Source organism: Chelonoidis abingdonii, chromosome 1 (genome assembly GCF_003597395.2).
Source record: "Chelonoidis abingdonii isolate Lonesome George chromosome 1, CheloAbing_2.0, whole genome shotgun sequence".
NCBI classification, from domain to species: domain Eukaryota; kingdom Metazoa; phylum Chordata; order Testudines; family Testudinidae; genus Chelonoidis; species Chelonoidis abingdonii.
The window spans coordinates 199,205,665-199,229,339 of record NC_133769.1 but is presented as its reverse complement, the minus strand read 5'-3'; the positions used below and the strand labels follow the sequence as shown (position 1 = coordinate 199,229,339).

Genomic DNA, 23,675 nt, shown 5'->3' with positions numbered 1-23,675 from the left:
ATATTTACTACCCATTCTTGACTGAATAGGAACAAAGGTTTTTTTACTAATATTTTATATGATTTTAAAGTGTTCTGGCTTCAAAGCCATTTTAATTTTTTTTTTTTAATTTGTGCTTAGAAGAAATTTTTTGGAAACATTTGACTAATACTCTAAAACACCACCCACATTATTTACTTATCTAAAGCATTGTGAAAGGATACAAACACTTGCTAATTTTTTACCTCTCCAAATAAAATCTGCATTTAATAAGCCATCTGAATTAGTACAAATCAGATTGTTCAAGGGATAAGGTAGAGGATACACAGCCTTTGTCCTAGGTTGCTGATTCAAGTCAGTGATGATCTAAAGTTGTTACCATCTGATGGTTATTGGCGGCCCACATGACTTGAGAGTTTGAGTCTTAGTCAAGTTTCAACATTCCACAAATTACATTCAGTATTTGTAATAATTTGACTAATTAATTAACTAATGACATTTTAATTACTGTAGATTTAATGAGGAAATGTCACTTTCTGACTGGCCCAATGCTTGCAAGGTTACCACTCTATAATGCCATGCAGAAATCCTTGGTTCAGCACCTCAGAAAAGACTTGCTTCTTACAGGCACTGGGAGTGCTTCAGAGACACTGTTACCTGAAAAAGCTGAGAGCCGCATTCATGGGCTCTGAAATGGTAACATCCAGCCTTCATTGGCCAAAGGTTATCATGATGGGTGACTTGAGGGAGGAGTCAGTAGAAGTCCTCCATTGAGAGAGAGGGGTTTTTGTAATTTTAATGGAAAGTTAAAGGTTTCTTTTCCTAAATGGGCCTGATTCTGCTCTTATTCATATCAGTGAAAATCAGGAATGAATCTACAGAAGTGAAGGGAATTACAACAGACCAAAACCACTATAACTCAGATCAGGCTCAGGGTCTTTATTTTGTAATACTAAAAACATATTGGCTGCATTATGCCTGAATTCAGGTGCTACCAATAAACCTAAGTACCCAACGCAGCTATGAAATGAGAAACTCAGGAAGAGAAGGGTTGCAGATACCATCACTGAAGCTCATATAATTAAAGCTACGATTTAGTCACGGGTATTTTTAGTAAAAGTCATAAATAGGTCATGGGCAATAAACAAAAATTCACTGCTGTGACCTGTGGTGGTATCCTGGGGGGAGAGGGTGTTGCTGGAGGGAGGACTGGGCGGGGAGGGAGCCCGGGACCTGCAACACCAGCTGCCAGTGGACTGCAGCAGCTCCGGCTGGCCAGGGACCACTGCCGGGGGATATGGCTGTTCCGGACAGTCAGTGGCTGCTATCTGGGACCACAGACTGCTGCTGCTCTGGTTGGCTGCCAGGGGACCACTACCTGGGGCCATGGGTGGCAAGTTTGTAGAAATTTTGGTGGTGCCCAGAACGCGCCCCCCAACCTCCACCCCCACCTGCTTAAGGCTCTGGGAGGGGAGGTCTGGGGTGCAGATCCTGGGCTGGGGATTAGGTTGCAGGAGGGGTGCAGGGTGAAGGCTTTGGGATGGAGTTTGGGTGCAGGCTCTGGGCTGGGGGTGGGGGCATAGGAAGGAGTGAGAGGTGCAGGTTCTGGGAGGGAGTTTGGGGGTGGGAAGGGGTGTGTGGGAAGGGAAGGGGGTGCACCCTCTGGGACGGAGTTTGGGGATAGGAGGGAGTGCAGGAGTGAGGGCTGTGGGGCTGAGGATGAGGGATTCATGATGCAGGAGGGGGCTCAGGGCTGGTCTGAGGATTAGGGTGTGGGGGGATGAGAGCTCTGGCTGGTGCTGAGGGGTTCATGATGCAGGAGGGGGTTCAGGGCAGAGGACTGGGGTGTGGGGTGAGGGCTGTGGATGAGGAGTTCATGATGTGGGGGGGCTCAGGGCTGGGCAGAGGATTAAGGTGCAAGGGGGATGAGGGTTCTGGCTGGGGCTGGGGGATGAGGGCTTCATGATGCAGGAGGGGGCTCAGGGCTAGGGCAGAGGGTTGGGGTGTGGGGTGAGGGCTGTGGGGCTGAGGATGAGGGGTTCATGAGGCAGGATGGGGCTCAGGGCTAGGGCAGAGGGTTGGGGTGTGGGGTGAGGGCTGTGGGGCTGAGGATGAGGGGTTCATGCTGTGGGGGTGCTCAGGGCTGGGGCAGAGGATCAGGATGCAGAGGGATGAGGGCTGGGGCTGAGGATGAGGGGTTCATGCTGCGGTGGGGGCTCAGGGCTGGGGCTGAAGATTAGGGTGCAGGGGGATGAGGGCTCTCGCTAGGGTTGAGGATTAGGATGCAGGGGGATGAGGGGTTCATGATCTGGGGGCACTCAGGGCTGGGGCTGAGGATCAGGGTGCGGAGGGATGAGGGCTCTGGCTGGGGATGAGGGTTTGGGGCATTGGAGAGGCTCAGGCTAGGGCAGGTAAAGGGCAGCCTGCCTTTGCCATTAGTAGGAGGCAGGCATGAGACCCTGGGGCAGCAGACAGCAGTTCTGCTAGGGATCGCTCTACTCCCGCAGCACAAGCAGGGCAGGGGAGAGGCGCACGCTGCCTTTGTTAGGCAGGGACATGGCGCGGCTGGGGGGGGACACGCAGGGGAGGGGTGGCAGGCGGAGGCCAGGACCGCTCCAGGCAGGGATGCGGCGGGGGGGCGGGGGACCCACCGGGGCCGGGGCCCAATCCAGGCAGGGCCAGGGGAGAGACCCAGCTCCAAATATTGCTGGAGCAGGGCACCCGGCCCTGAATATTCCTGGAGTCCGAGCACTGCAAATGTATATAACCTGCCACCTATGCCTGGGGCTGCGGACTATGGCTGCTCCAAGGACCGCTGCCCGGGGACGCAGACTGCAGCTGCGCCATCCAGGGCCCACTGCCTAGGGCCGTGTCTGCTATGGTCGGCCAGGTCTCCAGTTGCTTTGGCCAGGGACCACTGCCCTGAGCTGTGGACTGCAGCTGCTCTGGCCAGCCGCCTGTGGACCACTGCGCTATGGCACATCTGCTCTGACCACCCGGTACCACTGCTGGGGGCCGCCAGAGCAGTGGCTGGTGTGGCTGTCTCCGAGGCCGTTCCAGCAGCAGCTGGTGTGAATGGCCTGGAGCCAGCTGCTTGGGCTGCCCTGGGATCAGCCACACTAGCTCCTTCAGAAGTCACGGAGGTGGCAGAAAGTCACAGAATCCGTGACCTCCATGATAGACATGCAGCCCTACATATAATTAATTAACTGCTACTAAATTATCTGACATCCAGTAAAGCAAGCTACAATATGCTACAAAGAGCTTTATATGATGGAAACTCATATGCCTCTTTAGAATAAGCTATACTGGCATAAGCACTTTTATACCAATATAATTGCAAGCATGCTGGAGGGGGGAGAGAGGGAGAATTGGCCACTTTAAAAAAGCTGCAAAACTTTTCAGTGTATACTAGTGACTTCTTGTAGCTCACACAGGAATTCTGTGATGGCGCAGGTAACTGAGCCCACTTCTTCCAAGTACCAAGCTAGCACCCTAACACTAGCTCATCCTTCTCCTCTAACATGAAGCTAGTTCATGCATTGTGTTATTAGAATTGGTACTGTATAAAGCAATGGTTCCCAAACTTGTTCCTCAGACTGAACCTGAGGATATGGCAGGTAAACAAACCGGCCCGGCCCGCTTTCCCTGCACAAGTGATGGAACAACTTTGGGAACCACTGGTAAAGGTTTCATACTCCTGGACACCTTGACTATAAATATAACAAAGCTTGCTCGCTGGCAAATTTTCCTAGCTCTGATTTGTAGACTTATGGAGGAAAGGCCTACATTTTAAAAAATATTAATTAACGAGGTGGTTTGTTGTCAGTTTCACTTTCTACAGTAGTTCTTACTTCTCTTTTCTAGGGTGTTCTAAAAACACACAAGTCTGTTAAATTATGCAAGACATAACATTAAGGTAAGTGCACCCTCTTGAGGTTGTTTAAGTGACAACCCTTACTTAGAGCTTGTCTACATTAAGAGAATTTGTACTGGTGTAGCTAAATAAATGTATCATTAGAATAAACAGATTTAGTTACACACCAGTGGAAACCCTAAAGTAGACATGCTGCACCATCATGAAGTGGGGCGTAAACCAGTTTAGTTTAATTCAGTTATTAAAATAACAAGGATAGTATGTCTTTTACAAAAGCTGTGCTGAAAAAATTTGGTTACAGAAAGAAGCTAAACTAAACTCATTTATATAACCACTAACACATTAATTTAGAGAAGCAAAGGACTAAGAAGTTAAGGCTTACAATCTGTAAAAGCTTCTTAACCTGAATCTAAACTGATTATTGTTATTACTTGAATGCATCTTCCTTTTTCTCTGCACAGCTTTTGTGTATTATGAAAGACATTTATCAAGGAAGGCCTCTACACAGTTGGCGATCACGTGGTCACTGAAAGCTTCAGTGGTGAGATGACAGATACAGGCATAGCCCCATAGTTTACAGGGACAGAAGGGGCTTTTCTGTTGCTGTAGGAACCTGAGTGACAGTGGCTAGGTCAATGGAAGCATTCTTCCACTGACCTAGCTGAATCAACACTGGGCCAACATAACTAAATTGCTGAGGGGTGCGTCTTTTTCACACCACCGAGCACCATAACACCATGTCCACCTACATCTGAAGTGTAGACCACTGAACACCCTGCCAGATCATCAAATCCAAATGCCTTTCTAGTAAGCCATATAATTTCAAGATTGATCTGGGTGGTGCCGGATCTGCAAGCAAGCTATGTCCCTTTTGGATTTGCCTTGATGATTATGGGTGAAGTCTGTCATGGAGGTCACGGATTCCGTGACTTTCCGTGACTTCTGCAGCAGCCAGTGTGCCTGGCTCAGGGGCAGCAACTGCTGCTGAGGCAGTCCCAGGTCACCATGCCCATACCTCACAGTAGAGTTTGGGTGTGGGAGGGAGCAGGGGTGTGTGGCACAGGACAGGGTGAGGTGGGCTCTGAGCAGCACTTACCTGGAGGCTCCCTAGAAGGGGTGACATCCCCCTCATAAGCTTCTAGGCGGAGGTGTGGCTAGGTAGCTCTGTGCACTGCTTCCGCCCAGAACACTGGCTTTGCAGCTTCCATTGGCTAGGCCCCAACCCCCTGCCACCTCTCACACCCAAACTCTGCTGCTGTTGGGGGGGGGAGGTGCGAAGCCAGGTAGGGAGCCTGCTCGCCCTGTCACCCCCCCCCACACACACACCCCCACCAGTGGGGGTCTCAAGCAACTGCCCCTCATTTTATTCACTGGTATTTTTACCTGTCCATGACTTTTACTAATACCCGTGACTAAAATGTAGCTTTACTGATGATGCAGCACCATAGTTGACACCCACAGTGCATACTCTTGAGGTGTCAGCCTGGGGGAAAGGGTGTCACAAACAGCTGGGCTGCAAACACCCTGCTCTTCCTCCCACATGGGAGAGGGGCCCTAGCATGGAAGAAGGGGATAGGGAGCCATTCTCTGGAAACGCTGGGCCAAGTAACTAAAGCCCTGGGCACTATAGGGATGCCTACACTGTGTTGAAAACCTTGGCTCTGGGACCTGGACTCGGAGTTTCCAAACCCACACCTGAGCGTCCACACTACATTGCAAGCCTGGTTTTACAGTTGCTGGCCCTGGCTCCCACAGCAGTGCTATGGCAGCCGACGTGCCCGCAGGGCTTCAGGTTGGGAGCTCCGACTTGACCCGTGTCTACACTGCAAAATCACAGGGCGCCAGGCCTGAATCACAGCGGGTCTGCTGAGCCACCCCCGCCCCGCGCCGCCCCGGGCGCTGGGTGCCTGCTCCCCCACTCAGCCCGACGTGTGTGCGGACACACGGGGTCTCCCAGAGCCCCACTTTCACCCGCAGCACCGCGGCTGCAGAGCGAGGCGAGGCGACGCAGCCCCGCCCGCTGTGAGCGCGCGCAACTCGTCCCCTCCGCTGTCACAACAACTCCACCTCCTCCCGCGCGGCCACGAACCAGCCCAGACCGATCGATGTTCTCAAGGGATCATTCGCTTCTCCCTGGGAGGAAGGAGGGAGCCCGCCCCAGCTTGGAGCAGCTGTTTCCTTCTGCGCCTGCGTGCCAGGGGAGGGGCTTGTGAGTTGCGCGCGCAAGCTCCCTCCATTCTCCCGTTTCCCGTGGTTCAGCTCGTGCATCGCGGCGCGTGGCCGGCCTCGCTGCTCCGAACGGACATGGCGATGCACGTGCCTAAGGCCCCGGGCTTCGCCCAGATGCTGAAAGAAGGCGCCAAGGTGAGAGCAGGGCCAGGCCTGGGGTCCCCGCGCGCCCCTGGGGCCGGGCCGGAGAAGCTTCCAGAAGCGCAGCCCGGGCTGGACCCTACGGCCGCACGCGCTGAGGGCGGGGCCTGTCGTGTCTGCGGTGCCCCGCCTCCTCGGACGAGTGGGGGGCTCCGGCCGCGAGATGCGGGCTCTGGGGCGGCTCCCCCTTCCCCCTCCGCGTGTCCTCGCTCCCCGGCGGGTTCGCGCGTGGCCGCCCTGGAGGCTGCCGGCGGGGCCCGCAGCTGCACCCTGGGCCGGCTGCAGGGTCCAGGCTGGAGCGAGTCTCCCCCTTTCACCTGCCGGTTTTACCCTGCCCTGGTCCCGCGGCCCCTTTGCCTGAGCAGCCTTTGTCCCTGACCCCGGTTCGCGCCGCTCGGGACCCGTAGGTGCCCTCGCCTCCCTCCCCACCTGAGCCGTCCCTAGCGGCGTCACCCTCTCCCGGTCCTGCCTGAGTCCCCATCTGCCCTGGAGAGCAGTTGTGCCCTGTGGTGGATAAGCAGGTGAATGGGAGCTCCCAGGGCGATGCTGTGACCAAAAGAGCTACTGTAATCCTGGGATGTATCAGAAGGGGAGTAGCAGCAGTGAGGTATTTGTAGCTCTGTGACCGCCACTGGAATCTGGTGCCGGATTCTGGTGTCCATAACTCAAGAAGGATGTTGACAAATTGGAGAGGGTTCACAGAAGAGCCACAAGAAAGATTAGAAAAACATGCCATATAGTGATAGATTGAAAGAGCTCAGTCTTTTTAGCTTAAGAAAGAGAAAGTGAAGGAGTGACTTGATTACAATCTAAAAGTACCTACACGGAGAACAAATATTTAATAGTGGGCTCCTCAGGGTAGCAGTGAAAGTTATAAAATGATCCAATGGATGGCAATTGAAACTAGACATTCAAATTGAACAATGTACATTTTTAACGGAGTAATTAACCATCGGAACAATTTACCAAGGGTTGTGGTGACCTTTTCCCACCACTGGCCATTTTAAAATCAAGATTGGGTGTTTTTCTAAAATATATGATTTAGGAATTATTGTGGGGAAATTCTATGGCCTATAATATACAGATACAAAAGAGGTCTTTCTGAGGCCTTGGAGTCTATGAAAGTTTTAACAATAATGCCCCAAAGCACTAGGCAACTGACAGTGGGTAATTTGAGCAGCTATCAGGCCATTCAACCACAACTCTGTTTTTATTGAGACTCTGATCCCTCACCCTGTGTTGGTTGCTTGGCTTTCTATATTGCAAGCTGTTTGGGCAAGGAATTGTTTTGATATATATCCACACAGTGCTTAGCACAAAGGAGCCCCAGCTGTGGAATGCAAATGCTAATAAATTAACTTATTCCTGTTGCCAAGGAATGACCTGATATCAGTCTATTCTCACTATACTGTATACAAAAAAAATTCCAGAGAAGCAAAATGCTTAGTACAATACTACACTCAACATTGAATTAACATATTTAACATGTATTTTGGCTGGAGTTGACAAACTTGCCTAGGAGAATAGAAGCTTTGGTCAAATAAATGGACAGAGAGGGATTAGGTATGGGGTGGCCAACCTGTGGCTTCAGAGCCATATGCGGCTCCTTATATAGGCACCGACTCTGGGGCTGGCGCTACAGGCGCCAACTTTCCAGTGTGCCGGGGGGTGCTTATTGCTTTGCCGCGGGCCCTGCTCCCACTCCACCCTTTTCCTGCCCTCCCCTGAACCTGCTATGCCCTCACTCCTCCCTCTCCCCCTAGAGCCTCCTGCATGCCCCGAAACAGCGATTGGGGCGGGGGGGGGGCTGACAGGGGTCTGCTGACATATTACTGTGGCTCTTTGGCAATGTACATTGGTAAATTCTGGCTCCTTCTCAGGCTGGCCACCTCTGGACTAGGTTATTGCTGATTCCTTCTCTGGAAGGGAGAAGAAAGCAACAAAGGTTTCTGAGCACTGCTGCTTAACAGGATGGAGAATGGGAGACGCAAGCAACTCAGGGAACTTTATGCTTTTCTTTATTCACAAGAGAGTAGTTGGAGGTAGAGAATAGTTGCAGGAGCTGCTGAACTCTTGTAGAAAGGAGAGGAGATCAGGGGAAGCAAGATGGCACAGGTGCTGGTTCTCCTTTAACAAGAAGAGACAGAGGAACAGAACAGCTGGAGCTGTTTCTACCTTTCCTGAAGTTGTGAGAGAGCTTGGTAAACAGACCTTTCTCTGGGACTTTTAGAGGGCACCCAGATGAGCTTTGCAGAGGTGTATGAGAGAGGAGGCATGATTTATCAACTGATAGAAGGAGCTCTGAATTTACAAAGGGATGTATGTACACCTCTACCCCGATATAATGCGACCTAATATAACACAAATTTGGGTATAACATGGTAAAACAGTGCTCTGGGGGTGTGTATGTGTGCGCGCACTCTGGCGGATTAAAGCAAGTTCGATGTAACCCGGTTTCACCTATAGCACGGTAAGATTTTTGGCTCTTGAGGACAGCATTATATCGGGGTAGAGGTGTATGTGGGAGGGAGTTTGAAATTATTTATCTTGTGGAGTATAGTTGACTTACTGATGTGGGAGTGGTGTAAATGGTATAACTTTGGGGATATGGTCTTGATGGGAATGATGGTGCATAAATTTTTCTCAGGCAAGTAGGTGTGGAGGACATTTGTCATGCCCTCCATAAGTCCATAACCTCACCAGAAGTCCCTGATTTACTTGGACAGACTTATGGTGCTCAATCTGTTGAGTGTTGACTCAACTTTCCTCTTTCATTTCATAAATTTGCTTTAGTTGCTAAACTCTGCAGTTGAGAGCCTAGTGTATGTTAGCGTCTTTGTCACTGTTTTTGAAAGAGGCTTGAATTTTTGTTTAAACTTTTGTGCAGCCAGGATTTCACTCCAAAATAACTCAGTGGGAGATTTGCTATTGATTTTAGTGAAGCCAACATTTCATTCTGGCTGTGAAATGACAAGTGACTGTAATTCTTTTTTTGTTAGAACCTCTGATTCTAAGCAATAAACCTTTTTTCTTTGTTTGTTGGGGGTTTTTTGGGTAGCATTTTTCAGGTTTAGAAGAAGCTGTATTTAGGAACATACAGGCATGTAAGGAGCTTGCCCAAACCACCCGTACAGCTCTTGGACCAAATGGTAACTTTCTTTTATTTTATACTGTTTATTGTAATGCTTACGTACAAAGAAGCTATATTTGTTTTTCTTGAAGCATGACTATTCCATTGTTTGTGGTAAAACTTCAGTTATAAAAGTCTTTAGTCACATGATTTCAATAAAGGAGAATTTTCAGTCTGATCAATTTTTCAAAAAAAAGTTTAATGTACCATACCTGCCTCTGAGTCCTCAAGTCTGTTTTTGTAGAATTATCATCATTGTCTTAATTTAATTTTTTTTTTGTCCTATTTGCTGCTATGAGAAAGATCACAGAAGGTGAAGAAACATTAACTCTGTAGCGGGTATGGTTAACCTGACTACACACTGCACTATCAAATGCACAAAGTAAACTGAAAAACAGATTGTGCTGGTACATTTTTGTTAGTAATCTTAAATTATGTAAGAATAGGCTTACAAAAAACTAATTTGGTTTAAATTTTTAGTATCCCCTTAATGTAACTTCAAAACTTTGTTTCAGAAGAGAGAGGTCTCACAGGTTCCTCAGTCCAAATTTACAAATGTTTATAGGGCTAAAAATTACGAAGATCAAAATATCCCAAACCACTTCTTTGCAGAGGAAACTGGTTATGGTAAACTACTTTGTTTATAAATACTTTTATATAAAGAACAAAAATAGTCCATCGATTGCATGAGATGAGAGGAATTAACCAAATAACACCAATTCACACTGTAAAGTATTTACAGTTGTGTAAAATAAGAATTGATCAGCTTTTTATCATTTAGGAATGAACAAAATGGTTATCAATCATCTTGAGAAGCTTTTTGTGACAAACGATGCTGCAACTATCTTAAGGGAGTTGGAGGTAAGTGCTTTTTCATGTTAAAAGATTTGTACTTGCACACAACTAGCTAAAGTTTATTTCAACCTCCAAGACTTTTACTCGGTTTTATTAATAAGAGTAAGTTTGTAGGATCAGGGCCACAGTTTCTAAATTATCTAATTAATAATTGGATCCTGAGAGGAGTGTAGCAAATATACACACAACAGAAAAAAAAAAAAAATAGAAGGGCTTTTCAGAGCTCTAGTAGTGACAGGCCCTGCGGCAAAGACACTTTGATTATTGAATATCATTATTAAAATTTACCCCTCTTCCTCCTCAGAATAGGAGTAGAGTTTAGGAATGAAAGAGACATGGATTGTAATTGCTAACATCTTGTGTGGAAGACTCCTGTTTAAGAGAAATAAGTGCAATGTTAATTTCTTGTTGGTGCCAACTTTCACATGTCTCTCTACCTGCGTAGAATTCTCACTTTCAGTTTTAGGGATGTTGGGGATGTGACATTATCCTGCAATGAGAAAGTTAATAGAATTGTGCAGAAGCTGAGATGACATGTCATTTGCTGCAACAGTTAAATAGAAACTCAATTGTGTGATGCCTCTGTGTCAACCCATGAATAATGTTGTGTGTATGCTGTTGGACAGTGATACTCAGACTAAGGCTCCTGAGCCACAGGTGGCTCTTCAATTTGTCTCCTGCGGCTCTTTGCAGCACATGATACTAAACCACAGTGCTGAATATCATTAACCAGTCAGGTTATTTTACTATGTTATTAACCGATTGTAGTCGATAAAATAATAATACTTGGTCAGTTATTTTGCTGTGAGAATATATAAAAATAGTAAATAAATAATGCATGCACACTATTATGGCTCTTTTGGGTGATGTGGATTGTTAATTTGGCTCCTGAACCACTGAGGTCTGAGTGTCACTGCGATAGAACTTTCCTAATTTACTTTAAACAGAAGACCCTTATAAATGATTGAATTCTAAAATTAGCAAGTGAACAAACACTGCAGAAATGTTTAGGAAAATGTATTTACTGCTTTTTTTAATTAGATATTTTTAATCTATATTTACATGTACGGTTAGATTTGTTTTTCCAGTATTTTCAGTACTGTAAAATTTCAGTAGAGTTCTTAAATACAGGAGTCTTAATTGCTTATTATAATCAATCTTGCATCTCACCATGGCTTAGACACCGTAATTGTAGCTATAAATATATACAAGAATAGATAAAGCCCTTATCTATTAAATTGTTTATTGGAAGGCGGAAGAGCTGCCATTTTTGCTATTTAAGTATAGTTTAGAGCTGATCAACTGTGTATAAATGCATACACAAAACTCAGTGTTGCTTGAAGTTTATCTTGACAAGGTAAGCTGAAAGTCTACGGTACTCTGCATGTGTGATTGTAAGGCCACACTGGTATCCCATAAAAATAATGCAGCTGTCAATTAGAAGTGGGGAAGAAAGGAAGTGCCTATTTTCTATTAAGTGTCTTAACCCCACAGCAGTATTCCAGAGTCTTGCAATTTTCATATCTTATACTATTGCTTATTGTGTAATTTATTGTTTAACTTGCTTCCCCCCCCTCCCAATCTAGTTCATAATCCTGATTAACTTTAGATCAGATTTTTAACCAAAAAGGAGCTTATATTTGATACAAAGAACTTTAGGGGTATATACTTTTAAAGTTGACTAACTGGGATATTAACAGTTAAATTAATATGTCTTAACTCCTTTAATAGGTCCAACACCCTGCTGCAAAAATGATTGTAATGGCTTCCCATATGCAAGAGCAAGAAGTTGGAGATGGAACAAACTTTGTCCTTGTTTTTGCTGGAACCCTTCTTGAGCTAGCAGAGGAACTTCTAAGGATGGGACTTTCAGTTTCAGAGGCATGTACTTAATTTAATATTCATGCTGCATGAACACTGGTAGATGATAACTAATATGGGTTAATCAGTGACCTTGGGTTGTGTATTACTTAATCACATCTGTAATAATCTTGAATATTGGAATGTATTACTTGATGATCTCCATCCCTTTTGAGTTGCTCCCTTTAGTCAACTTTCAAATGACAGTATATAAATAATGTATGCATTAATACTTTGTGACTCTTTCAGAAGGAAACATAGTGAACATGAATGTACAGTTAGGTGGAGAAGGTTAGAATGTCATTGAAATTTGTCATTTGCATTATAGGTGATAGAAGGTTATGAAAAAGCTTGCAGGAAAGCCCTAGAGATTCTTCCTGACTTAGTATGCTGTTCTGCAAAGAATCTGCATGATGTTGAAGAAGTGGCATCTTTGCTGCACACCTCAGTAATGAGTAAACAATATGGCAATGAAATCTTCCTGGCAAAGCTTATTGCTCAGGCATGTGGTAAGTAAACAAGTTTCATCTTGTATTTATCTAAACTGAATACAAGCTTGTTTTTAATCTGTTATGTTATTCAAGTGCTCACATCATAGGTGAAAGGCATTGCCAGCTATTCATGTATTAGGCTAAATATATTAGGTCTCAAGCCTTTGGGGGCAAGGGAGAGAGGGAAGTGGTATTTCTTTTCCTCTTACCCACTGAATTCTCTTCATGCTTGTTGTGGCCCAGCTGTGGTTAGTCCAAATGGCTTTCTAGTAAGCCATACATTTTCAAGATTAAAATTTATTTTCATCTTTGCAGTTGCACTTATGCTCTAAAATGCATGACTTAATCTAAGTGTGATGTTGGTGAGTTTTGTTATATAGAGCTTGTAGATGTGCGGACTCACCCCTGCGGCACCTCCTGCTGGTTGTCCTCAGGAATTATTGATCACTGCCAGCCCGGAGCGCCCTCTACAGGCCAGTGATCTGCCTGTCCTCTGGCCCCGAGTCCCTCCCTAGACCCCAGTGCCTCTTTTAACTGAGGTGCTGAACCTGGCAGTACCCCACCAATCTGGGTCTCCCCTCCCTGGGGAACCCCCAACTCACTATCCCCACTCTGCCTCAGTTTTGGCTATTGCCCAGTCTTTATTTAGCCTCCATTCACTGGGGCATACTGCAGTATCAGCCACTCATCATAGGCAAAGGGGTTTGGACCTGCTGCCTTTGCCTACACCTAGGCTGCCCTCTGCAACCCCCAGTACCTCTTGGCCTTATGCTAGTCTGCAGCCTGCTGCTTTCCAGGCAGGTGCTCCTCAGCTCCTGTACCCTTCCCCAGCCCTGCTCCACTCAGGTACCCTGGGTCTAGCTCCCTGCAGCCAGCCCCTTCTCCCTCTACAGGCAGAGGGAGACTTTTTGGGCTTCTGGCTTACAGCCTCTTTTAGGGGCCAGCTGGGCCTGATTGGGGCACGGCCACAGCTGAGCCTACTTTCCCCAATCAGCCCAGGCTTCTTGCCCCAGCCACAGCCCTCTCCTGGGCTGTTTTAAGCCCTTCAGGGCAGGAGCGGGGGTCCACCCTGCTACAGAGCTCTCCATCTTTTAGAGCTCAAGAATACAACTCTCATCATTAGTGCAAATTTTTCCTCAAAATACTCTGTGCCAAATTCAGCATAAGTGGGCACAGGCTAAACTTGGCCTGCTGGCTTCATTGATTTGTGTTCTCTTGTTGGCCAGATACTCCTATTCCATAGTGAAGAGTTCCATTTTCTATACTTATCTATAACTGATCATCGAGGAGGGTAACTGTTTCCTGCTGATGTAAAATTTGGCAGTTCATTTCTTGATCTCTTTATTTATTTAAAGACTTTTGAAACCAACTATCTTATTAATGCAGTATTCTCTATATAAACAATGCATATGATTTTGTAGTGTCACATTTGTACTTTGCTCTTAAATTATATAATACATGTGTTGTTTTTCTCAAACAGTATCTATTCTTCCTAATTCTGGTCATTTCAATGTTGACAGCATCAGAGTATGCAAAATCTTGGTAAGTTATGAACTTTTTTCACTAAAGCATGACTAATTCTTACTTCTGGGGGAATTCTGCACCAAGAAATTAAAACTTCTGCGCACAATATTTAAAAATTCTTCACAATTCTGCATATTTTATTTGTCAAAATAACACAATATAATCACACCAGTTTCAATTATTTTGGTAATTTATTTCACAATACTTGTCAGCAAGTACGTTTGTAACAGACAACAAAAAAAGATTCAGGAAATATTTGACAAACAGATTCCTTTCTAGGCATATTAAATATGGAACTTTGAGTAGTAATTCATTTAAACTACAATTCAAAAACATATTTGCCACACTCAGAAGCAGTGTGAAAGCTTGCGGGAGTCAGTGGCAACGGAGGAGCTGAGGAGGAGGGAAGTAATAGCTGGGAAGGAGCCCTGGGATTGAACCTGGAAGGTTGTTGGGTGTGAGTGGGAAAAGTATGGAACAGGTTTTTTGTGGGGGGGTGGGAGGGATTGTTAGGGAGTTGGGGAGCATCCCTTACGCAGACACTGACTCTCTTTCTTTCAGTCAGGCACATCTGTCCTTGCACGATCACTCCCCGTTCAGCCAGGCATATCCCCATTCGGCCCAGTACCCTCACTCCCATTCAGCCCTTGGGTTAATGTTGTTACCCCACTAACTCCTATACCTTCACTAGCCCTTCTGAATCCCAGTTTGTGAGTCCCCAGCATCCCCATGTGCCCCACTCTGTTTGTCCCCCCATACCTTGTGCCTTCTAACCTGGTCTTGCAGTCATGGCATTTTGAAGAAGGCAGCCTCTGCCTCCTCCCTCTCAGCAGCTGGCTGCCCTCTCTTCTGGCACCATATCAGCCCCTGGTGGACGAAAGGTGTAATTGCAGTGTGACCCCTCTCATGGCTTCTCTTTGCCTCCCTGTCAGAATCAATTATTTTGTGAGGGGGGAATATCTGCAGGACTTGCACAGAATTCCCCCATGAATAAATTCTGGTATTCCTGTTACTGTATTAGATAATTCTCTAATGAAAATAGCTCACTTAAAATGTTATATTTCTGTTGTCCTTCACCCAGGCTAGGCTTTAAGATTTGTTTTTATTTTTGATAGATTGAGACACGGCTTCAGTAATGCAGATATATTGTTAAAGCACATTCTCATAAATTATTTTTACCAGACTTTGGCATTCCCAGTTTCAAGATATTTTCTGTGAGGTACTTGGCTTAGAGCTGAATTGCCTATAGTCTTCAGGGGCAGAACTCTTTAAGTATTTGGTCGTTAAACAAATCAGCTTCAAGAGCTAAAAGCTTAACCAATATGTTTTTCAGTAATTGTACCTTCAATTAAAATGCAACCCAGACATTCAGGCTGGGGTGGGGGAGGATGCAGAACCTTACGGGCCTGATCCTGTTGTTCTTACTCTGTCAGTGGGATATTAGACCTCAGGAAGGATGACAGGATGGGCTAAACTTGTGCTTCCCATCAGCTTCTTTCTTGTTAATGCTTCTCCCTAACTGGGAGGAAAAAAAGGGATCACTATAAATTTCTAATAGTTACTGCCATGGAATAAATCTTCAACTGTGTGTTTCTAGAGAAGAATATTCAGTATTCCTAAATCAGTGTAGTGTTTTCTCCTTATCCTGGAATAGAAACATGTCTAAGCATGTTCAAATGTGAGACTTCCTTTTTTAAAAGAGCAAGTGTAGCTTTATTGTGCTGGATTGGTGTACTGAAATGTGATCTTTATCTGTCCCCTTTATTCTGTTTAGGGCTCTGGTATCTCTGCCTCTTCAGTCCTGCATGGTATGGTTTTTAAAAAAGAAACAGAAGGCGATGTTACTTCTGTCAAAGATGCCAAAATAGCTGTGTATTCCTGTCCTTTTGATGGCATGATAACTGAAACTAAGGTATGTAGGTGCCCTAAAGAAATCCCATAGCAATGTATGTACATACGCAGTACTTGGTCTGTATTAGTCTCAGGTTAATATTAACTTTAAATATCCTTGACAGTTGGTGACAATGACTACTTTTTTTAATAGGGGACTTGAGCTTCTATGTTAAAATGAAGTTCAGGGTTTTCTATCATAGCTGTCTAAACCATATTTTTCTCTAACTTTAATATGAAGTTTTTCTTTGAGCAGATGCATTTTCAAACTGTTCTTGAGACCACTGACAGATAACACAAAACGTTAGCATACAAATATAATTTGAGTCAAAATAGAGTTTAAGGCTCAAGATATTCTTGTGTGCCCAACACACAGTAGTTTTGCTCTACTAGGTTGTTTAATATGACATTTGATTTAATTGCAAATTAATTAACTGACTTAATTGCAGATACCTATATTACATCATGGTGGTTGACAAAATTACCTGAAAAGTTATAGACTCCGGTAGAGGTGAATGGAGCTGCATTGCAGTGACTCAATTCTTTCCTTTTGAAAAGTCCTAGAGGATAGTGTTGGGCAAAAGTATAGCTCCCCTGAGAACTCATGTCGGGTGTGCAAAGTGGTGGTGTTCATCACACCGTTCTGTCCAATGTAAGGCTGTCAAAAGAAGTAGATGGTTTAGACTGCACTGACATGAGCATATGAATGATGGCAATCTATCTTTTTTGTTCAAAATGGGACATTACTGTTTCTTTGCCTCCGTAAAGCCTTCCTTACATTTTAAAGATAACAGTAGTAGCTGGAAACATCTTCCCACCTGTGTCTGGAGAGGATGATTGTGACTTTCCTCTTGCCAGAGCGATACAAGCCTACTTGACATCTAGAGTAAACTAGTATGATGTGTTGTGGAGCTACCCTGGAAGACCATATAGAAGCTTCTGCTGGTGCAGAATGTGGCTGCTCACTTGGTGCTAGACATGTGGAAGATATTACACTTCATTCTCCATAAATCACACTGAACTCTAGAAGTAAACTGGCAGCTAGGATGGTTTGTGTGCATGTAAAATTCTGTATGGTTAGTATTCTGTTTTTGGAAGCACTGTCTTGACACTTGAGCAGCTACAGGGACAGATATGAACAGTTTCTGTATCTGAACTCTGGACAAAAAACTAAGGCATTCCTGAGAGAGGATTTTCAACTGTGAAATTTCTCTCCTGGTGGTCTAGAGCTGAACCTTGCTGACCTGCAATTTAGTATCAGACCCATTTCACTCATGCTTTTACTTGAGGAATAGTGATAAAGTAGCATGAGTTGAAGTGGTGAACAGGAAAGGGGCAAGTTCATTTTGGTTTGTCAAAATATCATGTAAAACCTCTAAGCACAATATGCATGTGTTTTGTAAATTGAAAAATGTTTCCTTTTGATAGGGCACTGTACTGATAAAAAATGCTGACGAACTTAGGAATTTCAGCAAGGGAGAAGAAAATCTAATGGATCTGCAAGTCAAAGCAATTGCTGATGCTGGTGCAAATGTTGTAGTAACAGGTGGCAAAGTGGCAGACATGGCACTTCATTATGCCAATAAATACAATCTTATGTTAGTCAGGTAAGGATTAAAATGGTACAAACAATTTAAATGTCAATACCTATACCAGGGGTCGGCAGCCTTTCAGAAGTGGTGTGCCGAGTCTTCATTTATTCACTCTAAGGTTTTGTGTGCCAGTAATACATTTTAATGTTTTTAGAAGGTCTCTTTCTACATGTCTATAATATATAACTAAACTATTGTTGTATGTAAAGTAAATAAGGTTTTTAAAATGTTTAAGAAGCTTCATTTAAAATTAAATTAAAATACAGAGCCCCCCAGATCAGTGGTGAGGACCTGGGCAGTGTGAGTGCCACTGAAAACCAGCTTGCGTGCCACAGGTTGCCTACCCCTGACCTATACATACCATACACCTCTACCCCGATATAACGCGTCCCATTATAACACAAATTTGGATACAATGCGGTAAAGCAGCGCTCTGGGGGTGCGGAGCTGTGCGCTCCGGCGGATCAAAGCAAGTTTGATATAACGTGCTTTCACCTAGAATGTAAGATTTTTTGGCTCCCAAGGACAGCGTTATATCAGGGTAGAGGTGTACTTGCTGTTCTCTCCTCAGATTCCTCAGAACACAAAGGTATTTGTAATATAAACATTTATACCTAATGTGGATGATTATTTTTCCTCCAGTAGAGGGTGAAATTGAGTGTCTATTAAGTTAGTTATGATTAGGGTGCGTCTGTTACCAAACATAGTTTGAGGTTTCCTGATAATGGATTGCACCTTGCAAAATACGGAGTTTTGGTGTAATGGTTGCATTGTCTATATAGTCATCATTTGAAAATAATTTTCCAGTCAACAAAATCAAATATTCTAAAAAGACATATTAGTGATTTTAGTAAAGTGGTTAGAGTGCGTAAAGGTAGGGCTCTCACAATGGTGGTTCCTCCAAGTCAGAGTGTGTAATGGTGTGCAGAAGTATAAACAATATAGGTAGTGCATAAATGGAAGAACTCTTCCCTGGGACTGTTAATAAGCATCTTCCATGGGCACTAAAATTCACTTTGTAAAAATGAACATTTTTGAATATAGGTATAATTATTAAAAGTGGGTCAGCCCCATGAAAAAGACATAACAGCTAGTGTTAAATTTTCATATTTTGATCCTCTCAGAAAAGTCTTGTGCATGTAAAAGGTACTCTTCTGTTTACAAAACAGAATCAGTGACACTTCAAAAGAGTTGCAACATGTTCAGAGAAACGGTATTTTGATCCCATGAGGTTATTTGAGATGAAACATGGTTTAATACAGCAGACCAGATATTGGCCTAGTAGCCTTGAGCATTAAACTTATTAAACTTCATTTTCCCCATTAGTAAAATGGAGATACTAGCTATTCCTCTGTCACAAAGATGTTGAGGATTAATAGTTAAACTTTCAAAGTGCTAGACAGATATTAAATAAAAAAAAATTTGATTCCAAGTGAACAGTGCTTAAAAATAAAACATTACTACTTCAGTGTCTGTAGTAATAGCACTGAATTCCTGTAACCATAGAGTAGCAACTGCAGAAATGCACTAAAGGGGTTGATGCCATGGTAGTGTTGTAGTCAATACCACTAAACTAATTATGATAATATTACATAGAACTGCCAAATTATGGAGGAAACCTTTATTTTTACATGCAAACTAATATAAACTTCAAATTGTTCTTGGAAACATGGTACTAAAAGGTACTCCTTTTTTTTTTTTTTAAAGGTTGAACTCAAAATGGGATCTCAGGAGGCTGTGTAAAACTGTTGGCGCTACTGCTCTTCCCAAATTGGTATGCCATTTGCAGATGAGTATCATCAGTGGAGATATTTATTTTGTATGAACAGAATCTTTTTCTGACTTGTGCTTCTTTTTCTAGATTCCACCTACACTAGAAGAAATGGGTCATTGTGACAGTGTTTATTTGTCGGAGGTTGGGGATACACAAGTAGTTGTGTTTAAGCATGGTATGTTTCTATTCATAGGAGATCATGGTTCTGTGTCATGACTAGAACCTTATTTATAAATGTTCTACATCTTAATATGTTTTCTAGAGAATTAAGTCTGTCTGTCCTTAACAGAAAAGGAAGATGGTGCCATTTCTACCATAGTAATCCGTGGATCTACAGACAATCTAATGGATGACGTAGAGAGAGCTATAGATGATGGTGTTAATACTTTCAAAGTACTCACTAGGGTGAGTAAAATGAATATACTTCTCTGTTAAAACTGCTGTAGACCAAGATATTTATGTCAAGACTTTATGGCATGCTTCCCTCCCTTCTGTCACTTGGAATGCAGAAACTGCTTCTATCTCCTCAGCATGGGGGAAATCTCCAGTGGTCAAAGAACGGGTGTGTAATTGATTCCTATGCCACTCGTGCAGCCCTGGAGATGGGTTGTGGCCCCAGTGCACTGTGCTTAGTCTATCTTCAGTGACAAGATGATTTGTTTGAGACCAATACAAGCTGGCAGAGCTAAACTCCACCCTGGCCAGAAAATCAGTGAATAGGTGGCACTCTGTGGACCGTTTTTCCCAACCTCCCACCGTCCCTATTGGAAACTGAGAGCAGCAGCAAATCTGGATCTTGGTATCTATCATTGGTGATAAGGATGTTAAATATGCTTAGATACTGTACAGAAATATTTAGTTCATAAATTAGGACCACTTAGTTTGTTACAAAAGTTTTGTCTTTAAACTGTGCAATTAAGATACTGGTTTTAAAATAAGATGGAGAATCCTCAGTGTGAATACAGACTAGAAAACATGAAGCTTTTGGAAACTATCCCATGTTAAACTTTAAACTTTGCCACCGTTTTGAGTCCAAGTCTGAGTCCCTTGCAGTTCTTATTCTGCCTCTTCCATGATGACTCACCAGAATAGATGATTGGCTGAGGAGCAGTATTAACATTCAGTGCCTTTCCTATTTTTCCCAGCAAGTCATGTTGTCAGTTGAGATTAAAAACAAATTTACTCTTACCGCTTCCATTTAGTTGTTTAGGAAAAGTTCATTTTTACTAAAAGACATTTAGAAATAACAGATGCTAGATTTTTACCTTTAGCCATACTAATAAAATGCCTCACTTTTTGAAGTTGGTGCCACTTCTGCACTTGTGTAATGTTCTGCCAAGAAAAATATCTGTTTATGAAGGCAGAAATTAGTTCTAGAAACTAAAAATCTAATCAGGTTACTTTAAAACAAAACTACCTCAAACCACTTTGCATTTATAATTAGTATCTTGTGGGGTTTTGTTCACAGGATAAACGTCTTGTTCCTGGTGGTGGTGCAACAGAGATTGAGTTGGCCAAGCAGATTGCATCTTATGGAGAGGTAAATAATGTGTTTTCCTCTCGCTTCATCCATTTCTCTTCCTTTAAAATATTAAACAGTTTTCAAACTTTGCTTTAGACATGTCCTGGGCTTGACCAGTATGCTATCAAGAAATTTGCTGAGGCATTTGAAGCCATTCCTCGAGCACTAGCAGAAAATTCAGGAGTAAAGGCCAATGAAGTTCTCTCCAACCTTTATGCAGTGCACCAAGAAGGCAACAAAAATGTTGGATTTGATATTGAGGTAAATGATGTCATATTATGCCTGCCAAAATACTTGGTTCTGTACAAAAGAATACTCCACATAAAATACCTAAGGATATAAATTACGTTCTAGATTTTAGGTGTTCAGCTTTAAAGTAATTGGAACAGTATATTAATCAGTGAGCTAGACAAACAGCTTAGTCTACCATGAGAATGAATGTCTTGTTCTTCAGCAGACACATTTCACTACTACATGCACAATGGTTGTATGTGAGGATATGTTCTTGGACAGTTGCTGAGATAATTCCATTTATGATTCAGTTCACATTTCTAAAAGTTGCTCAAATGAATGTTTTATTTGGAGGAAAGGGGATAAAATCAGGAAAGTGTCATTTTATTACCATTTGGTGGGTGTGGCTGTTGGTATTTAGGCTTACAAAGGTAGAAGAGTTTGAAATAAGGTAGGAAAATCTGGTGCTGTGAAACTTTGAACAATGTTCATATTTTTTTCTGACAGGCTGAAACTGCAGCTGTAAAGGATATGTTGGAAACTGGTGTGTTAGACACATATCTTGGAAAACACTGGGGTATTAAGCTGGCTACAAATGCTGCAGTGACTGTGCTCAGAGTAGATCAGGTGAGTTGATATGATTTTGGGAGACAGTGATTTCAAACTTCTGAGTTAACTTGAGACCTCTTTGTACAAGTCAGGAATACATGCTATAAAAAGTAAACTGATAACCTTAAATCGGTTTATTTTTGTGAAACCAAGATATTATTGATGACCATATTGCTAGATTCAGATCTTGGAAAGGTGAGGCAAGGTGCCATATCACTGAGATCCATACATATTGGATTTGCAACCTGACCCATAGTTGGTAGCTCTTAATTTCACAGGTATGAGCATGTAACTGTCTCAAAGAAAATGTGTAGTATGTATTTAAAAAAAAAAACCCACCTTCCACATCTATATTTTAAATGCATCTTGTACAATAAAATGGAAGGAATGCATTGAAGGCTTTTCTGGATAGTTTAATGACTTCGTATTTTATGGAACTTTAGCAGAAATGTGCATGATGCATATAAAACTTCTGTAGATTATGGCAAAACCAGCAGGTGGTCCAAAAGCCCCTAAACAACAAGGACACTGGGATATGGATAAACGGAAAGATGAACCTGTAAAATAGCGAGCTATAAAATCTGGTGGCATTTGTTATATTGAGTTGAGAGACATCTGTTGCATGAATGTATCCACACTCAGGACAGAGCTAATATGTATTGTAGGCTTTCAAGGGCACATGTGTGAGCAATTTCACTTCTTTAACAACTTGTTTGAAATAGGATTTATGGCAGATTGCTGTGCTGTAGTGAATTCATTTATTTACTGAAATTAATTTTGCAGTGCTACTTGAGCGAGGTGTAGCTGGCATTTTTGGAAGTCTGCTTATACTGGGAAATCCTGATGTCAGGGATTTAAAATAGATTTTCAGTTTATGCAGATTTTGTGCATTACAGATTATCTTTAAACACTTCCTGGAATATATTGCATTGTGTTAAGTAACCCAGTCACTATCTGACAAACTAGCTAGGTAGTAAACAGATCTTAGATGTGAAAGTATACAGCTTGAATCCCCCCTCTCCCTTTTAAAAAAAAGTAACTGAGGGAATACTAAAATTGTATTGGGGAAAACAGCATCTTATGATGTGCCAACTTGCAATATATTTGCAGAAATATGGGACACACCCAATGGCAAAAGCTTGTCTGTTAAAATGTACAAAAGTAACAGATCTGCATAAGCTGCTCAAACTGCATGTCTCAAGCTATAGAAAGGAAAAGTCCAAAGTGAGTGTTATCTAACCTAATTATTTTTTCCCCAAGATCATCATGGCAAAACCAGCTGGTGGGCCCAAACCTCCGTCAGGAAAGAAAGATTGGGATGATGACCAAAGCGAATGAACAGCTTCACTGTACTTTGAGTGCACTAGGATTGTATGCATCTTGTAATACTCCTGTTGGGGCCTGACATGTTTTCTCCCTTACCTTAAGTTATGAAACTGTATCTAGTAAAGAGTGCAGTACCACTACTATTTCAATAAATGAACTTGCAATAGAAAAAGACTCAATTTGTTAACTTGTCCTATTAGACTTGCAGCCTTAAAATGAACTTTCACACGTTGCTTTTGAGTGTTAATTACCTATATTGATTAAAGGAACAATTTGTTTTGAATCTCTCTACAGCTTCGGTTTCCCTGTGTATGAAAACAAATAAACCCTAAATACCATTAACAATGAATCTTTAATCACAGTTTGGGGAAATTATAGTTAAACATGCACCATTTTACTGATGTCATAGAATCATAAGTGTAGAACTAGAAGGGGCCTCCCTAGGTGTTCTGGTCCCATCGCCTGCACTCAGGGCAGGACTAAGAAATAACTAGACCATCCCTGACAGGTGTTTGTCACACCTGTTCTTAAAAACCTTGAATGATGGAGATTCCACCACCTCCCTAGATGATTTCTTCTGGTGCTTAACTGCCCTGACAGGAAGTTTTTCCTAACATCCAATTTAAGCCCATTGCCCTATCCTGA

At 43.2% G+C, this 23,675-nt stretch overlaps 1 protein-coding gene across 2 annotated transcripts; it reads left to right on the top strand.

Moving 5' to 3' along the window:
• The first annotated feature begins 6,052 nt into the window (after positions 1-6,052).
• Positions 6,053-23,259, top strand: CCT8 (chaperonin containing TCP1 subunit 8). 2 transcript variants are annotated; one of them, XM_032779709.2, is made up of 15 exons: positions 6,053-6,220; positions 9,285-9,375; positions 10,138-10,217; positions 11,943-12,092; positions 12,400-12,580; positions 14,043-14,104; positions 15,861-15,998; positions 17,405-17,583; positions 19,276-19,342; positions 19,430-19,517; positions 19,632-19,747; positions 20,811-20,882; positions 20,961-21,125; positions 21,603-21,722; positions 22,965-23,259. In XM_032779709.2, the coding sequence occupies exons 1-15, from the start codon at positions 6,161-6,163 to the stop codon at positions 23,040-23,042; spliced, it is 1,647 nt and encodes a 548-aa protein (XP_032635600.1). In that variant the 5' UTR covers positions 6,053-6,160; the 3' UTR covers positions 23,043-23,259. The 2 variants fall into 2 exon arrangements, with proteins under 2 accessions (XP_032635600.1, XP_032635601.1); XM_032779710.2 differs by lacking the exon at positions 6,053-6,220 and adding an exon at positions 8,107-8,482.
• Positions 23,260-23,675: the final 416 nt, after the last annotated feature.

Excerpts from the sequence above, each read along its gene's own strand:
- CCT8 (XM_032779709.2), top strand. The coding sequence starts at position 6,161 with ATGGCGATGCACGTGCCTAAGGCCCCGGGCTTCGCCCAGATGCTGAAA. Across the intron at positions 10,218-11,942 it reads CTATCTTAAGGGAGTTGGAG|GTCCAACACCCTGCTGCAAA; the intron begins GTAAGTGCTTTT and ends CTCCTTTAATAG. Across the intron at positions 15,999-17,404 it reads GCATGATAACTGAAACTAAG|GGCACTGTACTGATAAAAAA; the intron begins GTATGTAGGTGC and ends TCCTTTTGATAG.